The sequence below is a fragment of the Danio rerio genome, chromosome 4, assembly GCF_052040795.2.
Source record: "Danio rerio strain M-AB ecotype USA chromosome 4, GRCz13ab, whole genome shotgun sequence".
Taxonomy (NCBI): Eukaryota; Metazoa; Chordata; class Actinopteri; order Cypriniformes; family Danionidae; genus Danio; species Danio rerio.
The window spans coordinates 59,673,644-59,695,949 of NC_141024.2; the positions used below are offsets into that span (position 1 = coordinate 59,673,644).

The 22,306-nt window shown below is 40.3% G+C and overlaps 1 protein-coding gene and 6 non-coding genes across 9 annotated transcripts in view; 6 read left to right on the plus strand and 1 right to left on the minus strand.

Moving 5' to 3' along the window:
* The window catches only part of LOC137491106 (uncharacterized), a 421,384-nt gene that overhangs the window by 5,145 nt on the left and 393,933 nt on the right, over positions 1-22,306 (minus strand). Inside the window, exons 1-2 of one of the 3 annotated variants that reach the window (XM_087249965.2) lie at positions 2,003-4,008; positions 1,817-1,921 (exon numbers count right to left, since the gene is read on the minus strand). The exons of the other annotated variants lie outside the window; for them this stretch is intronic. Of the exons in view, the coding sequence (XP_087106091.1) occupies positions 1,817-1,921; positions 2,003-2,450 (553 nt within the window). The 5' untranslated portion in view covers positions 2,451-4,008. Of the gene's footprint in view, positions 1-1,816; positions 1,922-2,002; positions 4,009-22,306 lie in introns of those variants that run through there. 3 annotated transcript variants of the gene reach the window in all.
* trnas-gcu (transfer RNA serine (anticodon GCU)) lies at positions 13,034-13,115 on the plus strand. The gene has a single exon. It is a non-coding gene; the product is annotated as a tRNA-Ser (tRNA).
* trnas-gcu (transfer RNA serine (anticodon GCU)) lies at positions 14,307-14,388 on the plus strand. The gene has a single exon. It is a non-coding gene; the product is annotated as a tRNA-Ser (tRNA).
* On the plus strand, positions 15,563-15,644 carry trnas-gcu (transfer RNA serine (anticodon GCU)). The gene has a single exon. It is a non-coding gene; the product is annotated as a tRNA-Ser (tRNA).
* Positions 18,474-18,555, plus strand: trnas-gcu (transfer RNA serine (anticodon GCU)). The gene has a single exon. It is a non-coding gene; the product is annotated as a tRNA-Ser (tRNA).
* trnas-gcu (transfer RNA serine (anticodon GCU)) lies at positions 20,157-20,238 on the plus strand. Its single transcript has one exon. It is a non-coding gene; the product is annotated as a tRNA-Ser (tRNA).
* trnas-gcu (transfer RNA serine (anticodon GCU)) lies at positions 20,578-20,659 on the plus strand. Its single transcript has one exon. It is a non-coding gene; the product is annotated as a tRNA-Ser (tRNA).

A 22,306-nucleotide genomic window follows, 5' to 3' on the forward strand; every position in this document is an offset into this window, starting at 1 on the left:
CAGTAATCCAGTTTGGAGAGAACAAGAGCTTGAACAAGGAGTTGAGCTGCATGTTCAGATAAGAAGGGTCGGATCTTTCTGATGTTATAGAGTGCGAATCTGCACGATCGAGCAGTTCTAGAAATGTGGTCAGAGAAGCTTAGTTGGTCATCAATCGTTACTCCAAGGCTTTTCACCATTTTGGATGCAGTAATAGTTGCCCCATTCATCTGGATTGAAAAGTTATGGTGTAGAGTCGAGTTGGCAGAAACTACAAGCATTTCAGTTTTTGTGAGGTTCAGCTGAAGATGATGATCTTTCATCCAGTGTGAAATATCCAACAGGCAGGCTGAGATACGAGCTGGAACCGAGGGATCATCAGGATGAAAAGAGAGGTATAGCTGGGTATCATCAGCATAGCAGTGGTAGGAGAATCCATGTCTCTGGATGACTGGTCCTGGAGATGATGTGTAGATGGAGAAGAGAAGTGGCCAAAGAACAGAGCCTTGAGGTACCCCAGTGTTTAGATGCTGTAGGTTGGACACCTCTCCCCTTCAAGACACCATGAATGACCTGTCAGTGAGGTAAGATCTGAACCATTGTATAACAGTGCCCGCAACGCCCAGTGACTCAAGCGTATATAGCAGGATCTGGTGGTTGACAGTGTCAAAAGCAGCTGACAAGTCCAGCAAAATGAGGACTGATGATTTAGAGTCTGCTTTAGCCAGTCTGAGATCCTCCACAACAGAGAGCAGGTCAGTCTCAGTTGAGTGGCCTTTCTTAAAGCTGGATTGCTTGTTGTCCATGAGATTGTTTTGAGTAAGAAAGTCCAGGACTTGATTGAACATTACTTTCTCCAGAATCTTGGCCATGAATGGAAGCAGGGATACTGGTCTGTAGTTTTCAAGTAGCGTATGGTCCAGGTTGGGTTTCTTTAGCAGTGGGGTTACCCTAGCCTGCTTAAATGAAGTGGGGAATAAACCAGAGTCAAGAGATGTGTTAATTATGTGAGTCAGTGTTGGTATGACTGCAGGAGAGATGGCTTGCAAGAGATGAGAGGGAATGGGATCGAGTGGACAGGTGGTTGCATGGCTAGATAGCATGAGTTTGGACACCTCAGACTCAGAGAGCTGAGAAAAAGAGGTGAGTGTGTGTGGTGTTGGTGGTGTACCTTGCGTGTTTGTTGTAGGTGCAGCAAATTGAGCACTGATTTTTGCAGTTTTGGTGCAAAAGAATGTAGCAAAGTCATCAGTAGTAAGTGTGGAGGATGCGTGTGGAGGAGGATAGAGGGAGGAAAATGTTTTAAAAAGTAGGCGAGGATTAGTGGCATTGTTGATTTTCAGACGGTAATATGTCTGCTTTGCCGAAGTAACCTCAGCTGAGAAAGAGGACAGAAGAGTTTGGTATGTTAAGAGCTGTGCAGGATTTTTAGTTTTCCGCCAAATTCTCTCTGCAGCCCCAAGTTTTGAGCGATGCTCACGGAGAGCATCCGAGAGCCAGGGTGCAGGAGGACTGGCACGGGCTGGCCTGGATGCAAGAGGACATAATCGGTCTAGACATGATGCTAGTGTGGAGCAGAGTGTATCAGTGGCACTGTTCGTATCAAGTGCAGAGAGTTTGCAAGATGGAGGAAGAGAGTCTGAAACAATGGTGGATAGTCTATTGGGTGAGAGAGATCGTAGGTTTCTGCGAAAGGTAACCAGTGTTGGAGTGTGTGATGGCTCAGGAGTAATGTGGATGTTGAGGGACAGAAGGAAATGATCGGATATTTGTAGTGGAGTTACTATTGTTTGATCAGCGAAGCAGTGTCGTGTGTAAATAAGGTCTAGCTGATTACCTGATTTGTGGGTAGCAGAGGTAGGTGCTCTTTTTAGGTCAAAAGAGGCAAGCAGAGTCTGAAAATCTGCAGCTTGCGGTTTGTCAACGTAAATGTTGAAGTCACCTAGCACCAACAAGGGAGTGTCAATATTAGAAAAAGATGAGAGAAGAACATCCAGTTCATCTAAGAAGTGACCTAATTTACCTGGTGGGCGGTAGATGACAAGCACATTTATGTAGAAGGGGTGGATAATGGTGACTGCATGGAATTCAAAGGATCTGATTGTTGGCAGGGAGGGTATCAGAGTAAATTTCCATTCTTTGGAAATTAGTAGTCCAGTCCCACCCCCTCTCCCTGTCTGACGAGGAGTGTGGGAAAAAGAGAAATTAGCAGAAAGAGTAGCATGTGTAGCAGTGTCCTCCGGCCTCAACCAGGTCTCAGTTAGAGACATGAGATTATAGTCAGAATATGTAGCTATGGAGGTAATAAAATGTGCCTTGTTAACAGCTGATTGACAATTCCAGAGGCCCTCGGAGAGAGAGAGTTGTGAAATAGCAGATACATGTATTGAGCGAAGGTTGTGAGGATTACGCCTGCAGCGTACCTCCCGTGTTTTGCGAGTGTTAGTAACAACAGGAATTAGAAAACACATAATAAAAGTGCACTGACAGCAAGAATAAGTGTAAAGATAAAGTAAAACAAGAAAGTAAAGTACTCAAGTGCTTTGTCGGTGTCTTTGCTCGGTGGAGTTGCGCAGGTAGAGTCGATGGTCTTTACACTCGTCGGTCTTCACACGAGGCTGCCGCGACCGCTGCCGCGGTGAACTGCCGCGGTGGTACAACCCCAAAGCACTAGCTAATTGAATTCAGCTGGACACGCATCCAGAGTCAAAACAAGGGCCGAAACTGAGGCGGACGACGCGAAACCGTCCGCGTTTGCTACACAAGCTCTTATAGTAACCAAGGAAACAGTGGCTAAACACTTCTAGTATTATACACAACTGAAAGCAAGTTTAAATGTCCTACAACTGTACACAAAGTATCAAATTATGTCAGATCCACAAAAAAATCACCTCTTCATAAAACATCACCTCCAGTAAGATATGATGACATTCACAACACAAATTTTTTTTATCAAATAATTTTTTTGTAAATCGATCAAATGTGTGTGTTGCCAAATGGCAACACTGTGCAATAGTGGAACATGCAATATTGCAATGGATTAGCTAGCTAGGAAGGTCAGCTGTGAACTTTTAAGTTGTAACAATAACAACATGAATGCTGGTAATATAATGTTGATTACTTGTGTTAATGGCATTTGCATTATGGATAAAATCTAGTTTTAATGGCAATACTACTTTTGAATAGATATCAATACAGGGAACAGTGTATTGGCGAGCAACACCATGTTCTATGGTAAGTGAAAGAAGAAAAGGACAGAACAAGCTATTCCTGCAGATGAAAGTGAGGATGAGATGGGTTTTAGTGACCAAGAGAATGATGCAGACTGGACATTTGATAGAGACAGTTAAGGTAAGTTAGCTCAGAGGCAGATAAGACAGGTGTAGTATAGTCGTCAGTGTATCTTTTGGTTATTGGATTTTCATTTTAGAGATGGATATTGAAAAACGAGCCATTTTTTGATTTTGGTTTTTGAATTTTAAAACGAAAATGAAAAAACAGCTCATTTTTCTTTTTCGTGGTGAAAAATAAAAAAACAAAATTCAAAAATGATTAGATTTTTTATTTTGAATAGCAAAAAATAAAATCACCAGAAAACAAAAACGGTCAGTGTATGGTCCGTGTACGTTTTGTTCATTTGTTTTCCATTTTCAAACAGAATAAATGTAATGGAGAAAACGGCCGTTTTTTAGTTTTTCTTTTGCTCACGAGAAAACAAAAAAAAACAAGATTTTGGCTGGATTTTCGTTTTTTTGTTTAAGGTAAGAAAATGGTTAAACGACTTTAAAATTCATTTTACACATGTAGGCGATCCTGAAACGCCCACTTTCCTCTAAATGGTCAACCAAATCTGAGCTTGTGACGTCGCCCCCTCAAAATAAAAGCCTTACACGCAGGCTTTTATTTATTATTATTTAATTATACATAAACTAAGTTTACATATTCTATTATTTGAACCACACACAGTTAGCAGGCTTACACTCATTGCACATGTATAAATTAAATAAAAACGTAAATTAGCAGCATTCTTAGACATTTGTCATTAAAATAAGGTCATAGTTCACTGCCAAGCTTCTTGCTGCTGTGCACCTGATGCTGAGCAAAGATAGCCATTTCCGAACAGCACCTGGTTTGTATGGTTGTTTCAGAGCAAGGGCTTTATAATAATAATAATAATAATAATAATAATAATGATTATTATTATTATCACTTACTAGTGTTTTTATTGTTTAGTTTTCTTTTTCTTTTTAATAGTTGTTAGCAGAACCAGAATAAGAACACATTAGGCCCTGTTATAAAAACAAAGGTTACCATTTGTTTTTATTTTATCTCTTTATATTTTAATTATATATTAAAATAATTTATTTGATAATTAATACTATTTTATTGCAACGCCAAAGTAGGCTTGTCTTATTATTTTTTGTAATTTGCTGTTATTGTAGGCTACATGGCAGGCTTTGCGAAATATTTTAAATAACATTTACTCGTAACCTTACTAATTCGAGAGCCGAACCTAAAAAAGTTTAAGTGCAATAAGCCTGTACAATAAAGTGAGCCGCAATGCATATTTCTAGCGCATTCTTTCACTCAACAATTATTGCTGGAATAATGAAATAAATTTCAAATTAACTAATTAAACACATTATAGTTGATAATAAATAGTACCTAGTAGTTCCGACAAACAGATGAGCTCGCTGCATGTGCGTTGCGCTAATAACAAAATAAATTTGACATTTGCTCTTCTTAGAAAGTGCTACAGCTGGCCCTGCTTATTTCACATATAAGGTAAATGATAAGAAATTTTTTATTTTATTTTTTTGCACATTATTTTGACAATAAATAAGGCACCCAGTATTTCTGATGTACAGTCTCTTTTATGGCTACACTAATGAATTAGAGGACGCAATCTCAAACAAAACTTGATGCTTATTTACAATATCTAAAGTCATTTCTTACGAAGTACACAGCAAATTTTAGATAGTAGATTTAACTACCTTAGAGTTAAAATTAACACTCCCTCAGAGTTTATATGGGAACCACTATAAGTGTTAAAAATAACACTTTTGAAAGTGTTAACATTGTCAACACCAAGAGAGTGTTAATTAGCAAACTCTTATAGTGTAAAATATCTGTTAAATTTCCGAAAAAATACCAGCAGCTGTGGTTGCCAGAATCTTTCTGTGAAAAACATGGAAGTTTTATATAACTGTATACATTTACAAAAAGTAACCATATTTCATGAACTAATACATTGTTCATTTTACAATATCATAGCTTAGTGCACATAAATTTAAGGTCTTTAGATGCAATAATGTTTTCATGTATGATTGCAATTAGCAAACAGATTTTGACAGCATTAGTAACTACACAGTTACCTTTAAACAAAAGAAGATGCAGCATAACATCAAATATTCTCAGTTCATCTTGGACTTGAACAGAGACGCTATTATCCTCCACAATGGTGACACAAAAACCTGTTTAGCAGTTTTTTTTTTTTTTTTTTTTTTAGATTTTACGGAAAAATACCAGCAGCTGTGGTCGCCAGTAATCTGCTGTTTTTAACATTCATAAATTCAGTTTACAGAATATTTCTGTTAAAAGCACATTCAACAGTCTGTATTTTTATAGATCTCACACTGCAAATTTTAGATTTAGTAGATTTAACTTCCTTAGAGTTAAAATTAACACTCCCTCAGTGTTTATATGGGAACCACTATAAGTGTTAAAATAACACTTTTGAAAGTGTTAAATTTTTTAACACCCAGAGTGTTAATTAGCAAACTCTTATTGTGTAAAATATCTGTTAAATGTATGTCAAAATACTGGCAGCAGTGGTTGCCAGTAATCTGCTGTTTTCAACATTTTACATTCGTAAATTCAGTTTCCAGAATATTTCTGTTAAAAACAAATCCCACAGTCTGTATTTCTCATTCGAACACACGTAAGCCTTAAATTCCAGAGCAAAATCCTCACTAGTGTTCTCACTACAGAGGGCTGAACACTCAGTGATGAAGTTAATGAGACAATTAAGTGTCTAATTAAAGGAGGATTGAGAATTATTGATGAACAACTGTTAACAAGCAGAATCACTGAAGGACAGAAAAACACAAGCCAAAACCAAAGATGAAATCAACTGAGAAAAAAAACTCTAAATAAAATAATAATCAATAAAAATAAAACAAATTACACAGTAAAAAAATGTCATTTTTTAACATCTTTAAAAAAAAACTCATCAAATAAACAACTTATCATGGAGCTTCACCTATTACTGACCTGATTTCTGTCATGTGAACAAAAGCTCTTAATGAAATTTCTGTTGTTCATTTGAAGTCACCATGATGGAGGACAGAGTCTGCTTTAGTCAGGCTCTTCAACTTCTTACTATAAATGTCTTTTATTTCGGCCGCTATAGTTAGTGTTAATTACACTATTTTTACATATAGCATGAAAAGCCTAAAGAAAGTTAAAGTATCAGTCTAAAGAGATTATTTATGATAACATAGCCTTCCATTCCTGCTTGTTTTCTAATTCTATATCATATGTGATATGTGTGAGAAATAAATAATATACATAAATGGAACCACTGAAACTCCAATAATATAAAACCAATATTTACAATAAGAATGTTTGATTTATGGCAAAACTTAAAAACACACAGACATCAACAGTTAGTCTTTGAATCTCAATAATGGTGACAAACAAAAAAATAAAAATCAAGTAAAAAAAAAACACTCTACTGAAATATCACCTCCCAAAAACAACACAAAATAAAGGAAAAGAAAGAGATTGTAAGAACATAAAGCTGCATAATTTATTCATGCTGCAATGCATGCTGGGAGCTTTGTACTATGCTGGCACCCAGCATGAACTATGCAGCTTTTTTTTTTTTTAGCAACCACGGTTGAGGTTCATATCCTGATTCTTGATGCCTGTGTGTTATATGAGCAAGCTGGACCTTGAATGTTTAGTGCATGACACTCTAATTATTATTTGCATCCTATTGTTTTGTTGTATCTTTTATGAAGAGCAGCAGACTGCCAGGAGTATTGTCCCATGCAGTTTTAATATAACTATATTTGCATATCTTTATGAATCAACTCATTAAATACCTGAAATTATATCTATAACAATTAAGCATATACAGTATAGTTTCTCTTGATCTTTCTTGCTATAGCTAATGAGTTTTAGAAACATTAGGATAAAAGAGTAAAGCTTCAAGAGCTCAAATAAGCAGCCTCTGATCTCTATGATGGTGAGGTCAAATGAAATATTTTTAATAAAAAAAATATAAACCTCTGTTCATTGTCAGATATTCTTACAGAAATGAAGTCAAACTGTAATCAGTGAAGCTGCTTATGCTATTATTTAATGGAGTTGTTTAATCCTCTGTTTTAATTCAGTTGGTTTGGTGTGAGGCTGTGTCTGTAGTTTTATTTCTTCCTTCAGTTTCTTATTCCTTCAGTGATTGTGCTTGTTAACAGCAGGTGTTGAACAGCAGGTGTCTGAATTCACTTATTTGTGGACATTCCCTCTGTCTAGTGGACTAAACTAATTGACTAATTTAAGGGCCAGGTGAATGAGGGTGTGGCGAGATTTCAGACACTCTGATTAGTTTTTCAAATACAGGGGTTTTCTACAAAGGTAGATACATGTTACTCTGTATGACAAGGAGGCAAATCAGCTTCTAACGCCGAGAGGGTTATTTTACCTTTATCTAACTCTAGAATTTTAACACTTTACTCTGAATTACCACAACACTTGAAATTTAACACCAATGAATTTGCTGTGTATGTTTTTGTGTGTGTGTGTGTGTGTGTGTGTGAGAGAGTCTGTATTTGTGTTTGTGTGTGCACGGCATACAGTGTGTGTGTGTGTGTCCATGTGCATGTGTATGTGAGAGAGAAAGTCTGTTTGTGTGTGTGTGTGTGTTTGTGTGTGCGTGCTTTCGTGCGTGTGTGTGTGTGTGCGTGCTTTTTGTGCGTGTTTGTGTGCGTGCGTGTGTGTTTGTGTGCGTGTATGTGTGTGTGCGCGTGTGCCTGTGTGTGTGTGTATGTGTTCACTGTTATGTGTGTGTGCGTGTGAGTGTGTGTGTGTCAGTCTTCATTAGTCTCATCATTGATGTTGATGAAGTGTCCTCCAGGATGCTGCTGTGTTCAGATCAGCTCATTCTTGTCTACAGATTGATCTTCTTCATTGTTTCTCTGTTGTTTGAGCACAAATAATAAAAGTCAATGTCAAATCCACTGCTGATATTAGAATGTGATGATGAACATGGAAATGTCTGAATCCTGTCTGAATCTCTGTCAAATCTTGAATCAACTGTAGAGAAATCCAGCAGCTCAATGAATAAAGGAGAAATGAAGTGTGACGTTTGTTTCTGCTCTTCTGGTCTTCTTCTTCTTCATGATTTGACTTGAACTGAACAATAAAAACACATTTATTCCAGTATTTATTGATCTGTTCAGTTAGTTGATGACAGTAAAGCTGTTCTCTGTTAGTTCTTGTTGACTCTCAGTGCATTAACTGATGTTCACAAGCACAACTGTGGATTATTAATGCTTAATAAAGCAAATAAATCAAGCTCAGTAATGTCTGTGTCCAGTAATAAGCCTGTAACTCTTGACTTGATGAGGAGTTTTCAGTGTTGGATTGACTAAAGTAGGAAAACACACAGTTTAGCTGAAGCTTTCCTGCTGCGCTCAGAGAAATAAAGGCTTCTGCTCCATCAAGACCAACACAGAGACACTGAGTACGAGCTTCTGAACACAGACCAGACGCTCTCTCAATCACAACACACACAGCACACACACACATTCAGCACGTCTGTGGACACATCTGCACATTCAGCCACAGTTACACACACACACACACACACACGCACACACACACACACACACACACACACACACACACACACACACACACACACACACACACACACACACACACACACACATACTGGTTTTTGTGGTATAGAAGGACTTTGATCACCAAAAAAGTTGGGTGGTGGTATAAGGGGACACCCCTTTCCCGATGTCCTACAGATATAATAAACATATCAAAAATTTTGTTTTCCTCTGCAGATCTCATACATCACTTTGGATTATCTATACACACATTAAAATGGATCATTATACTGTATGATATTATGGTGGTGTACAAGGACAGCCACGGCCCTTCCAAAAATGTTCCCGCCTATTACATAATTGGTCTATATAGGGACCTATTGAATTATTAGGACAGTAATTTTACAACACACACAACATGTCAGTTCTCTGCATTAGAGGGACCAGTGTGTTTCAGAGGTACACGATCATACACAACACACAAACACAGCACTATGCTACATTACCAAGACTGAGGTGGTTAAAGAGTACTCGCCTTTACAATACACAACTGCAAATCATACATTATGAGACACATGTAATCTACTGTTACACGGTCATCCACAACCTACTACTACTACTAGCATATCACGACTGAAGTGTTTAAAGCGTACTGGAACTTACACACAATACATAGCACAACATACAACATAGTGTTTTAAATGTACATTAATAATGACTTGAAATTGCTGCATACAAACAAAACGTGAGTAAAATCATTCAATTCAGACAATAAATAAACATTCAGTCAAACAAACTATCAATGAATCAATTGTGCAATTTTTGTTTTGAAAACATCTCTCAACAATTACATTTTGTTATATGGATTTGATCATTTCCCTGTTCATCACTGTAAAGCTTCTTTGACACAATCTGCATTGCATAGGCACTTTATTAATAAAAATGACTTGAAATTGCTAAGATGCAATTAACAACAACTTGAAGTTAGTGAAATCAGTGAGTTGGTTAAAAAACAGGCATGCCAAATATTGTAAGTACCTCACTAAACAGGCAGTAAACATGAGATTGACTCTTACAGTGCGTTCAAGCGTTGTTGGCGAGACTGTCAAAGTAGCCAGAAGTCATTAATTTTCAAAGAGGAGCTGGAGGCGAGCTAAGGCGAAAGCAGTGCGGTGCATTTGGGCAATGTGGGCATCAAGGAGGGCTAAAATCAGGTCAACCTTGTGGTAATGAGCTATGACACAGTTCGATGGAAAATTATCTGACTGTACTAGTCCACTGTTTAAACAGCTTGTGCAGAACGCTGCCCAATAAAGATTCTGACCACGCGAGTTCCCAAACAAAACAGAGTTAAACCGTTTTTTTAATGTGGAATAGGCAAAAAATTAATATTAATGTTAAGACCAAGGCTAATAAACGTCTATAAACGACCCTTTCACACAGTGTTACCTGGTAAATATCCAGAAAATATCTGGAACGTCTTTACCAGTAAGTTAAAACATGTACTGTTCACACAGGCAACGATGTTCTGGAATTTTTCTGGAAAAGACCATTCACTCATACATTACATAATACTGGTAAAAACTTCCATTAACACCATTAGGCAGCAATGAGCTGTAAATGACAGTGCTTGTATTTGTAGCTTGAAAGCGGTCAAGCTTTATGTTGATAGTTTCACTTTTATTTAAAACTTAAGGATTTATGCAGCTGCGTTTGTCCAAGACAAAACAAAACACTGAACTACAGGGGGGAAAAACATTGTCGCTAGCATCCGTTGACCAACTACACATTTGACTACATTACAAATTCTGTTAATGGATAGTTGTGAACTACTTCGATAAAGGAACGTTTTCGTACGTCAGAAGTTTGGGCATCTTGCTAGATACTGATATACTTGAAACAAAAGACTAGGGTGTTGTACTAAAATTTTACGCACGCACGCTTGTCACACAGCTTGCAGGTAAACTCACAGCATGTATTGTACATTCATAATCCATTCCCCCACCTTTTAAAATCACTCTCATAAACGGTCAAACTATAGTAAATTATTCGACGTAAATCTCAAAATACATGCAATTTAAAACAAATTAATATTTAAAAACAAGTATGACATGTTTTACATAGATACTGTACTGAATGTACTGAAGCTTAACAAGTTAAGCAAATATCAACAAACGTTATATCATGTAAACGAAATAAACACCCTTTGATAAATCTCAAGCCACTTTTTTTATCGAGGAGCTGGCCTGTTCCTGTTGCCCTCATCTGATGGCCAAACTCCTGTGCTGGCAAACTTTTCCAGACGTGAAATCCAGTCAGCGTCTGACATGGCTTTGTGGAATTTTTTAGACATTTTTTTTCCTATAAATTAAACGGTTTTAGATTAAAGTATCCAAATTTGAAATACAACACACTAAAACATTAATACGTGCAATTATGTAGATTTTCTTATCTTTTTTAAGAAATCACTATCAGAAAAAAAATCCTGAACTTTTTAACAAAACGATGCTGTGCTCTGTCGAATGATGCTGTTTGTCGAAAATCACTGAAGGTCAAGAAACTTTTTTGACCTCTGACCCGCCTCCAGATGACCCTGTTATTCCTTCGTGTACCTTCGGCTCAGTTCGGAAAATTGATTGACATCTGACTAACCTGTTTGACTGCACACCTAGCGGTGAATCTTGGAATGGTTCCTTCCCCAGCTTTAACATTGCCATGACTCTGATTGGTCAAATGTTGAAAATGTTGAGAACTACGGTCCGCGATTGGCTGCAAATGTTGAGACGCTGCAACGTGATTGGCTACAATGTTGGACCCAATCGCTCCGATTGGCTCTTATCTTCAACATTTGTGAAATATTGATGGACAATCCTTCAGCAGCTGGCATTGCTAATCCATTGTGCTCTTTAAATCCCATCCTCGTCGCTATATGTCCTGGCATTCGAGAGAGCCTGGTGCTTCTGTGGAACTTGTTTTACTCTTACTCTTTTAGCGTTTTGAAGGATGTTGTTGCAAAATTTTATTACAAAGTGGCCAAGCCAATCGAATCCCATCCTTGTCGTTCAAATGCTTTGGCGTTTGAAAGAGGCCGATGCTTTTGTGAAAGGTGTTTTACTCGCACTCTCTTAGCGGTTTGAAGGATGTTGTTGCAAAATTTTATGTCACCTTTATAAAAAAAAGAGCTGCAAATACAAACATATATGCCATAGTCCAGCCCCCATCATGAAAGTGAGTACATACATGACGAGGTGGAAGAGTCCATCGAATCCCATCCTTGTCGCTCAAATGCTCTGGCATTTGAAAAAGGCCGGTGCTTCCGTGGAAGGTGTTTTACTCGCACACTCTTATCGTTTTGAAGGATGTTGTTGCAAAATTTAACGTCATCTTTACCGAAAATAGCATACATGACGGGGTGGCCGAGTCCATCGAATCCCATTTTTGTCGTTCATTTACTCTGTCGTTCATACGGCAAAACTGAAAGTCATCTTACCGAAAATAGTTGCAGAAACAAACATTTACAATTATGTGCCACTGTCCGGCCTCCACCAGAGAAGAAAGAATATACATGATGAGGTGGCCGAGTGGTTAAGGCAATGGACTGCTAATCCATTGTGCTCTGCACGTGTGGGTTTGAATCCCATCCTCGTCGCTCATATGTTCTGGCATTCGAGAGATTTTATGGTGTTTCTGTAGAAGTACTTTTACTCTCACTCTTTTAGTGTTTTGAAGGATGTTGCTGCAAAATTTTAAGTCATCTTTATCGAAAATAGCTGCAAATACAAACATATATGCCATAGTCCAGCCCCCAACAGGAAAGTGAGTACATACATGACGAGGTGGAAGGGTCAATCGAATCCCATCCTTGTCGTTCAAAAGCTCGGGCGTTTGAAAGAGGCCGGTGCTTCCGTGGAAGGTGTTTTACTCGCACGCTCTTATCGTTTTGAAGGATATTGTTGCAAAATTTACCGTCATCTTTACCGAAAACAGCAGCCAATATATACAGAAATGGCGTAGTCCAGCCCCCAACAGGAAAGTGAGTACATACATGACGGGGTGGCCGAGTCTATCGAATCCCATTTTTGTCGTTCATTTGCTCTGTCGATCATACGGCAAAATTGAAAGTCACCTTACCGAAAATAGTTGCAGAAACATACATATACAAATACATGCCACAGTCCGGCCTCCACCAGAGAAGATGTAAAGTACGTGACGTGGTGGCCGAGTGGTTAAGGCGATGGACTGCTAATCCATTGTGCTCTGCACGCGTGGGTTCGAATCCCATCCTCGTCGCTTGTATGTTCTGGTGTTTGAGCGATTATGGTGTTTCTGCTGAAGTTCTCTTACTCTCACTCTTTTAGCGTTTTGAAGGATGTTGTTGCAAAATTTTATGTCTACTTTATCGAAAATAGCTGCAAATACAAACATGCCATAGTCCAGCCCCCATCAAGAAAGTGAGTACATACATGATGAGGTGGAAGAGTCCATCGAATCCCATCCTTGTCGTTCAAATGCTCTGGCGTTTGAAAGAGGCCGGTGCTTCCGTGGAAGGTGTTTTACTCGCACGCTCTTATCGTTTTAAGGGATGTTGTTGCAAAATTTAACGTCATCTTTACCGAAAATAGCAGCAAATACATACAGAAATGCTATAGTCCAGCCCCCAACAGGAAAGTGAGTGTATACATGACGGGGTGGCCGAGTCCATTGAATCCCATTTTTGTCGTTCATTTGATCTTTCGTTCATACGGCAAAACTGAAAGTCATCTTACCGAAAAAAGTTGCTGAAACATACATATACAATTATGTGCCAAAGTCCGGCCTCCATCAGAGAAAAAGGAAAATACATGACGTGTTGGCCGTGTGGTTAAGGCGATGGACTGCTAGTCCATTGTGCACTGCACGAGTGGGTTTGAATCCCATACTTGTTGCTTATTTGATCCGGCATGCGAGAGATCATGGTGTTTCTGTAGAAGTTCGTTTATTCTCATTCTTTTAGCGTTTTAAAGGATGTTGTTGCAAAATTTTATGTCATCTTTATCGAAAATAGCTGAAAATACAAACATATATGCCATAGTCCAGCCCCCATCATGAAAGTGAGTACATATATGACGAGGTGGAAGAGTCCATCGAATCCCATCTTTGTCGTTCAAATGCTCTGGCGTTTGAAAGAGGCCGGTGCTTCCGTGGAAGGTGTTTTACTCTCACGCTCTTATCGTTTTGAAGGATGTTGTTGCAAAATTTAACGTCATCTTTACCGAAAATAGCAGCCAATATAAACAGAAATGCCGTAGTCCAGCCCCCAACAGGAAAGTGAGTACATACATGACGGGGTGGCCGAGTCCATCGAATCCCATTTTTACGTTCATTTGCTCTGTCGATCATACGGCAAAATTGAAAGTCATCTTACCGAAAATAGTTGCAGAAACATACATATACAAATATGTGCCACAGTCCGGCCTCAACCAGAGAAGAAGGAAAGTATGTGACGAGGTGGCCGAGTGGTTAAGGCGATGGACTGCTAATCCATTGTGCTCTGCACGCGTGGGTTCGAATCCCATCCTCGTTGTTTGTGTGTTCTGTTATTTCAGAGATTATGGTGTTTCTGTAGAAGTTCTCTTACTCTCACTCTTTTAACGTTTTGAAGGATGTTGTTGCAAAATTTTATCTCCACTTTATCGAAAATAGCTGCAAATACAAACATATGCCATAGTCCAGCCCCCATCAAGAAAGTGAGTACATACATGATGAGGTGGAAGAGTCCATCGAATCCCATCCTTGCCGTTCAAATGCTCTGGCGTTTGAAAGAGGGCGGTGCTTCCGTGGAAGGTGTTTTACTCGCACGCTCTTATCGTTTTGAAGGATGTTGTTGCAAAATTTAACGTCATCTTTACCGAAAACAGCAGCCAATATATACAGAAATGCCGTAGTCCAGCCCCCAACAGGAAAGTGAGTACATACATGACGGGGTGGCCGAGTCCATTGAATCCCATTTTTGTCGTTCATACGGCAAAACTGAAAGTCATCTTACCGAAAATAGTTGCAGAAACATACATTTAAAAATATGTGCCACAGTCCGGCCTCCACCAGCGAAGAAGGAAAGGCTGGATGAGGTGGCCGAGTGGTTAAGGCGATGGACTGCTAATCCATTGTGCTCTGCACGCATGGTTTTGCATCCCATCCTTGTCGCTCATATGTTCTGGTATTTGAGACATCATGGTGTTTCTGTAGAACTTCTTTTATTCTCACTCTATTAGCGTTTTGAAGGATGTTGTTGCAAAATTTTATGGCAACTATATCGGAAATAGCTGCAAATACAAACATATGCCATAGTCCAGCCCCCATCATGAAAGTGAGTACATACATGACAAGGTGGAAGGGTCTATCGAATCCCATCCTTGTCGTTTGAATGCTCTGGCATTTGAAAGAGGCCGGTGCTTCCGTGGAAGGTGTTTTACTCGCACACTCTTATCGTTTTGAAGGATGTTGTTGCAAAATTTAACGTCATCTTTACCGAAAATAGCAGCCAATATATACAGAAATGCCGTAGTCCAGCCCCCAACAGGAAAGTGAGTACATACATGACGGGGTGGCCGAGTCCATTGAATCCCATTTTTGTCGTTCATTTGCTCTGTCGTTCATACGGCAAAACTGAAAGTCATCTGACCGAAAATAGTTGCAGAAACATACATTTACAATTATGTTCCACAGTCCGGCCTCCCCCAGAGAAGAAGGAAGCACTTGACGAGGTGGCCGAGTGGTTAAGGCGATGGACTGCTAATCCATTGTGCTCTGCACGCGTGGGTTCGAATCCCATCCTCGTCGCTCAAATGTTCTGGCATTTAAGAGATCATAGTGTTTCTGTAGAAGTACTCTCACTCTTTAAGCGTTTTGAAGGATGTTGTTGCAAAATTTTATGTCAACTTTATCGAAAATAGCTGAAAATACAAACATGTGCCATAGTCCAGCCCCCATCATGAAAGTGAGTACATACATGACAAGGTGGAATGGTCTATCAAATCCCATCCATGTCGTTCGAATGCTCTGGCGCTTAAATGAGGCCGGTGCTTCCGTGGAAGGTGTTTTACTCGCACGCTCTTATCGTTTTGAAGGATGTTGTTGCAAAATTTAACGTCATCTTTACCGAAAACAGCAGCCAATATATACAGAAATGCCGTAGTCCAGCCCCCAACAGGAAAGTGAGTACATACATGACGGGGTGGCCGAGTCCATTGAATCCCATTTTTGTCGTTCATACGGCAAAACTGAAAGTCATCTGCCCGAAATAGTTGCAGAAACATACATTTACAATTATGTGCCACAGTCCGGCCTCCACCAGAGAAGAAGTAGAGAACGCGACGAGGTGGCCGAGTGGTTAAGGTGATGCACTGCTAATCCATTGTGCTCTGCACACGTGGGGTTGAATCCCAACCTCGTTGCTCATATGTTCTGGTATTTGAGAGATCATGGTGTTTCTGTATAAGTTCTCTCACTCATTTAGCGTTTTTAGGGATGTTGTTGCAAAATTTTATGTCAACTTTATCGAAAATAGCTGCAAATACAAACATATGCCATAGTCCAGCCCCCATCATGAAAGTGAGTACATACATGACAAGGTGGAAGGGTCTATCGAATGCCATCCTTGTCGTTCGAATGCTCTGGCGTTTGAAAGAGGCCGGTGCTTCCATGGAAGGTGTTTTAATCACACACTCTTATCGTTTTGAAGGATTTTGTTGCAAAATTTAACGTCATCTTTACCGAAAATAGCAGCCAATATATACAGAAATGCCGTAGTCCAGCCCCCAACAGGAAAGTGAGTACATACATGACGGGGTGGCCGAGTCCATCGAATCCCATTTTTGTCGTTCATTTGCTCTGTCGTTCATACGGCAAAACTGAAAGTCATCTGACCGAAAATAGTTGCAGAAACATACATTTACAATTATGTTCCACAGTCCGGCCTTCACCAGAGAAGATGGAACGTACGTGACGAGTTGACCGAGTGGTTAAGGCGATGGACTGCTAATCCATTGTGCTCTGCATGCGTGGGTTCAAATCCCTTCTTCGTCGCTCATATGTTCTGGCATTCGAGAGATCATAGTGTTTCTGTAGAAGTACTCTCACTCTTTAAGCGTTTTGAAGGATGTTGTTGCAAAATTTTATGTCAACTTTATCGAAAATAGCTGAAAATACAAACATATGCCATAGTCCAGCCCCCATCATGAAAGTGAGTACATACATGACAAGGTGGAAGGGTCTATCGAATCCCATCCTTGTCGTTCGAATGCTTTGGCGTTTGAAAGAGGCCGGTGCTTCCGTGGAAGGTGTTTTACTCGCACGCTCTTATCGTTTTGACGGATGTTGTTGCAAAATTTAACGTCATCTTTACCGAAAACAGCAGCCAATATATACAGAAATGCCGTAGTCCAGCCCCCAACAGGAAAGTGAGTACATACATGACGGGGTGGCCGAGTCCATCGAATCCCATTTTTGTCGTTCATACGGCAAAACTGAAAGTCATCTGACCGAAAATAGTTGCAGAAACATACATTTACAATTATGTGCCACAGTCCGGCCTCCACCAGAGAAGATGAAAGTACGAGACGAGGTGGCCGAATGGTTAAGGCGATGGACTGCTAATCCATTGTGCTCTACATGCGTGTGTTCGAATCCCATCCTCGTCGCTCATATGTTCTGTCATTCGAGAGATCATGGTGTTTCTGTAGAAGTACTTTTACTCTCACTCTTTTAGCGTTTTGAAGGATGTTGTTGCAAAATTTAACGTCATCTTTACCGAAAATAGCAGCAAATACATACAGAAATGTCAGATTCCAGCCCCCATCATGAAAGTGAGTACATACATGACGAGGTGGAAGAATTCATCGAATCCCATTTTTGTCGTTCATTTGATCTGTCGTTCATATGGCAAAACTGAAAGTCATCTTACCGAAAATAGTTGCAGAAACATACATATACAAATATGTGCCACAGTCTGGCCTCTACCAGAGAGGAAGGAAAGGCTGGATGAGGTGGCTGAGTGGTTAAGGCGATGGACTGCTAATCCATTGTGCTCTGCACGCATGGGTTCGAATCCTATCCTCATTGCTCATATGTTCTGGTATTTGAGAGATCATGGTGTTTCTGTGTAAGTTCTCTCACTCTATTAGCGTTTTGAAGGATGTTGTTGCAAAATTTTATGCCAACTTTATCGAAAATAGCTGAAAATACAAACATATGCCATAGTCCAGCCCCCATCATGAAAGTGAGTACATACATGACAAGGTGGAAGGGTCTATCGAATCCCATCTTTGTCGTTCGAATGCTCTGGCGTTTGAAAGCGGCCGGTGCTTCTGTGGAAGGTGTTTTACTCGCACGCTCTTATCGTTTTGAAGGATGTTGTTGCAAAATTTAACGTCATCTTTACCGAAAACAGCAGCCAATATATACAGAAATGCCGTAGTCCAGCCCCCAACAGGAAAGTGAGTACATACATGACGGGGTGGCCGAGTCCATCGAATCCCATTTTTGTCGTTCATTTGCTCTGTCGTTCATACGGCAAAACTGAAAGTCATCTTACCGAAAATAGTTGCAGAAACATACATATACAAATATGTGCCACAGTCCGGCCTCAACCAGAGAAGAAGGAAAGTATGTGACGAGGTGGCCGAGTGGTTAAGGCGATGGACTGCTAATCCATTGTGCTCTGCACGCGTGGGTTCGAATCCCATCCTCGTCGTTTGTGTGTTCTGTTATTTGAGAGATTATGGTGTTTCTGTAGAAGTTCTTTTACTCTCACTCTTTTAGCGTTTTGAAGGATGTTGTTGCAAAATTTTATGTCATCTTTATCGAAAATAGCTGCAAATACAAACATATATGCCATAGTCCAGCCCCCATCATGAAAGTCATGAAAGTCAGTACATACATGACGAGGTGGAAGAGTCCATCGAATCCCATCCTTGTCGTTCAAATCCTCTGGCGTTTGAAAGAGGCCGGTGCTTCCGTGGAAAGTGTTTTACTCACACGCTCTTATCGTTTTGAAGGATGTTGTTGCAAAATTTTACGTCATCTTTACCGAAAATAGCAGCAAATACATACAGAAATGCCATAGTACAGCCCCCAACAGGAAAGTGAGTACATACATGACGGGGTGGCCGAGTCCATCGAATCCCATTTTTGTCGTTCATTTGCTCTGTCGTTCATACGGCAAAACTGAAAGTCATCTGACCGAAAATAGTTGCAGAAACATACATTTACAATTATGTTCCACAGTCCGGCCTTCACCAGAGAAGATGGAACGTACGTGACGAGTTGACCGAGTGGTTAAGGCGATGGACTGCTAATCCATTGTGCTCTGCATGTGTGGGTTCAAATCCCTTCTCCGTCGCTCATATGTTCTGGCATTCGAGAGATCATAGTGTTTCTGTAGAAGTACTCTCACTCTTTAAGCGTTTTGAAGGATGTTGTTGCAAAATTTTATGTCAACTTTATCGAAAATAGCTGAAAATACAAACATATGCCATAGTCCAGCCCCCATCATGAAAGTGAGTACATACATGACAAGGTGGAAGGGTCTATCGAATCCCATCCTTGTCGTTCGAATGCTTTGGCGTTTGAAAGAGGCCGGTGCTTCCGTGGAAGGTGTTTTACTCGCACGCTCTTATCGTTTTGACGGATGTTGTTGCAAAATTTAACGTCATCTTTACCGAAAACAGCAGCCAATATATACAGAAATGCCGTAGTCCAGCCCCCAACAGGAAAGTGAGTACATACATGACGGGGTGGCCGAGTCCATCGAATCCCATTTTTGTCGTTCATACGGCAAAACTGAAAGTCATCTGACCGAAAATAGTTGCAGAAACATACATTTACAATTATGTGCCACAGTCCGGCCTCCACCAGAGAAGATGAAAGTACGTGACGAGGTGGCCGAATGGTTAAGGCGATGGACTGCTAATCCATTGTGCTCTACATGCGTGTGTTCGAATCCCATCCTCGTCGCTCATATGTTCTGTCATTCGAGAGATCATGGTGTTTCTGTAGAAGTACTTTTACTCTCACTCTTTTAGCGTTTTGAAGGATGTTGTTGCAAAATTAAACGTCATCTTTACCGAAAATAGCAGCAAATACATACAGAAATGTCAGATTCCAGCCCCCATCATGTAAGTGAGTACATACATGACGAGGTGGAAGAATTCATCGAATCCCATTTTTGTCGTTCATTTGATCTGTCGTTCATATGGCAAAACTGAAAGTCATCTTACCGAAAATAGTTGCAGAAACATACATATACAAATATGTGCCACAGTCTGGCCTCTACCAGAGAGGAAGGAAAGGCTGGATGAGGTGGCCGAGTGGTTAAGGCGATGGACTGCTAATCCATTGTGCTCTGCTCACATGGGTTCGAATCCCATCCTCGTCGCTCATATGTTCTGTCATTCGAGAGATCATGGTGTTTCTGTAGAAGTACTTTTACTCTCACTCTTTTAGCGTTTTGAAGGATGTTGTTGCAAAATTTAACGTCATCTTTACCGAAAATAGCAGCAAATACATACAGAAATGTCAGATTCCAGCCCCCATCATGAAAGTGAGTACATACATGACGAGGTGGAAGAATTCATCGAATCCCATTTTTGTCGTTCATTTGATCTGTCGTTCATATGGCAAAACTGAAAGTCATCTTACCGAAAATAGTTGCAGAAACATACATATACAAATATGTGCCACAGTCTGGCCTCTACCAGAGAGGAAGGAAAGGCTGGATGAGGTGGCCGAGTGGTTAAGGCGATGGACTGCTAATCCATTGTGCTCTGCATGCATGGGTTCGAATCCCATCCTCGTCGCTCATATGTTCTGGTATTTGAGAGATCATGGTGTTTCTGTATAAGTTCTCTCACTCTATTAGCGTTTTGAAGGATGTTGTTGCAAAATTTTATGTCTACTTTATCGAAAATAGCTGCAAATACAAACATGCCATAGTCCAGCCCCCATCAAGAAAGTGAGTACATACATGATGAGGTGGAGGAGTCCATCGAATCCCATCCTTGTCGTTCAAATGCTCTGGCGTTTGAAAGAGGCAGGTGCTTCCGTGGAAGGTGTTTTACTCGCACGCTCTTATCGTTTTAAGGGATGTTGTTGCAAAATTTAACGTCATCTTTACCGAAAACAGCAGCCAATATATACAGAAATGCCGTAGTCCAGCCCCCAACAGGAAAGTGAGTACATACATGACGGGGTGGCCGAGTCCATCGAATCCCATTTTTGTCGTTCATACGGCAAAACTGAAAGTCATCTTACCGAAAATAGTTGCAGAAACATACATATATAAATATGTGCCACAGTCCGGCCTCTACCAGAGAAGAAGTAAAATATGTGACGAGGTGGCCGAGTGGTTAAGGTGATGGACTGCTAATCCATTGTGCTCTGCTTCGTGGGTTCGAATCCCATCCTCGTCGTTCATATGTTCTGGCTTTCGAGAGATCATGGTGTTTCTGCAGAAGTTCTTTTACTCTCACTCTTTTAGCGTTTTGAAGGATGTTGTTGCAAAATTTTATGTCATCTTTATCGAAAATAGCTGCAAATACAAACATATATGCCATAGTCCAGCCCCCATCATGAAAGTCATGAAAGTCAGTACATACATGACGAGGTGGAAGAGTCCATCGAATCCCATCCTTGTCGTTCAAATCCTCTGGCGTTTGAAAGAGGCCGGTGCTTCCGTGGAAAGTGTTTTACTCACACGCTCTTATCGTTTTGAAGGATGTTGTTGCAAAATTTTACGTCATCTTTACCGAAAATAGCAGCAAATACATACAGAAATGCCATAGTACAGCCCCCAACAGGAAAGTGAGTACATACAAGACGGGGTGGCCGAGTCCATCGAATCCCATTTTTGTTGTTCATTTGATCTTTCGTTCATACGGCAAAATTGAAAGTCATCTTACCGAAAATAGTTGCAGAAACATACATATACAATTATGTGCCACAGTCAAGCCTCCACCAGAGAAGAAGGAAAATACATGACGCGGTGGCCGTGTGGTTGAAGGCTGATTTATACTTCTGCGTAAAACGCCGGTGTATGCTACGGCGCTGACGCATAGCCCTTCACCGTGGCCGTCACTGACGTGCACCTCTCAAAAAATGTAACTACACGTCGCAACGACGCGTAGCGTAAGCTCTGTGATTGGTTGGCTTGGTAGCGCTGACGAGTCTGGGCGGGACCGAGAGCCGCGCGAATGGCGCGAGCGATTGTTTACAAGTGTGGAGTCCCATGAAGGAGCTCCGGGTGGAAAGTTTTGTTGTGTATTAACCTCATAGTTAAAGTTGTTGCACGTCCGCCGGTTCCTGCATCAAAATGAGCGAGTTTGAGCCACTTGTACATCCCGGAAGTGTTCAGGAAAAGCAAAAAAGCCGCAAAGAAACTCGACACAGAGGAAGATTTACACCTCACTGCCAACTAGTGTTTCAGAAGTGTTAATGCAGACCAACAG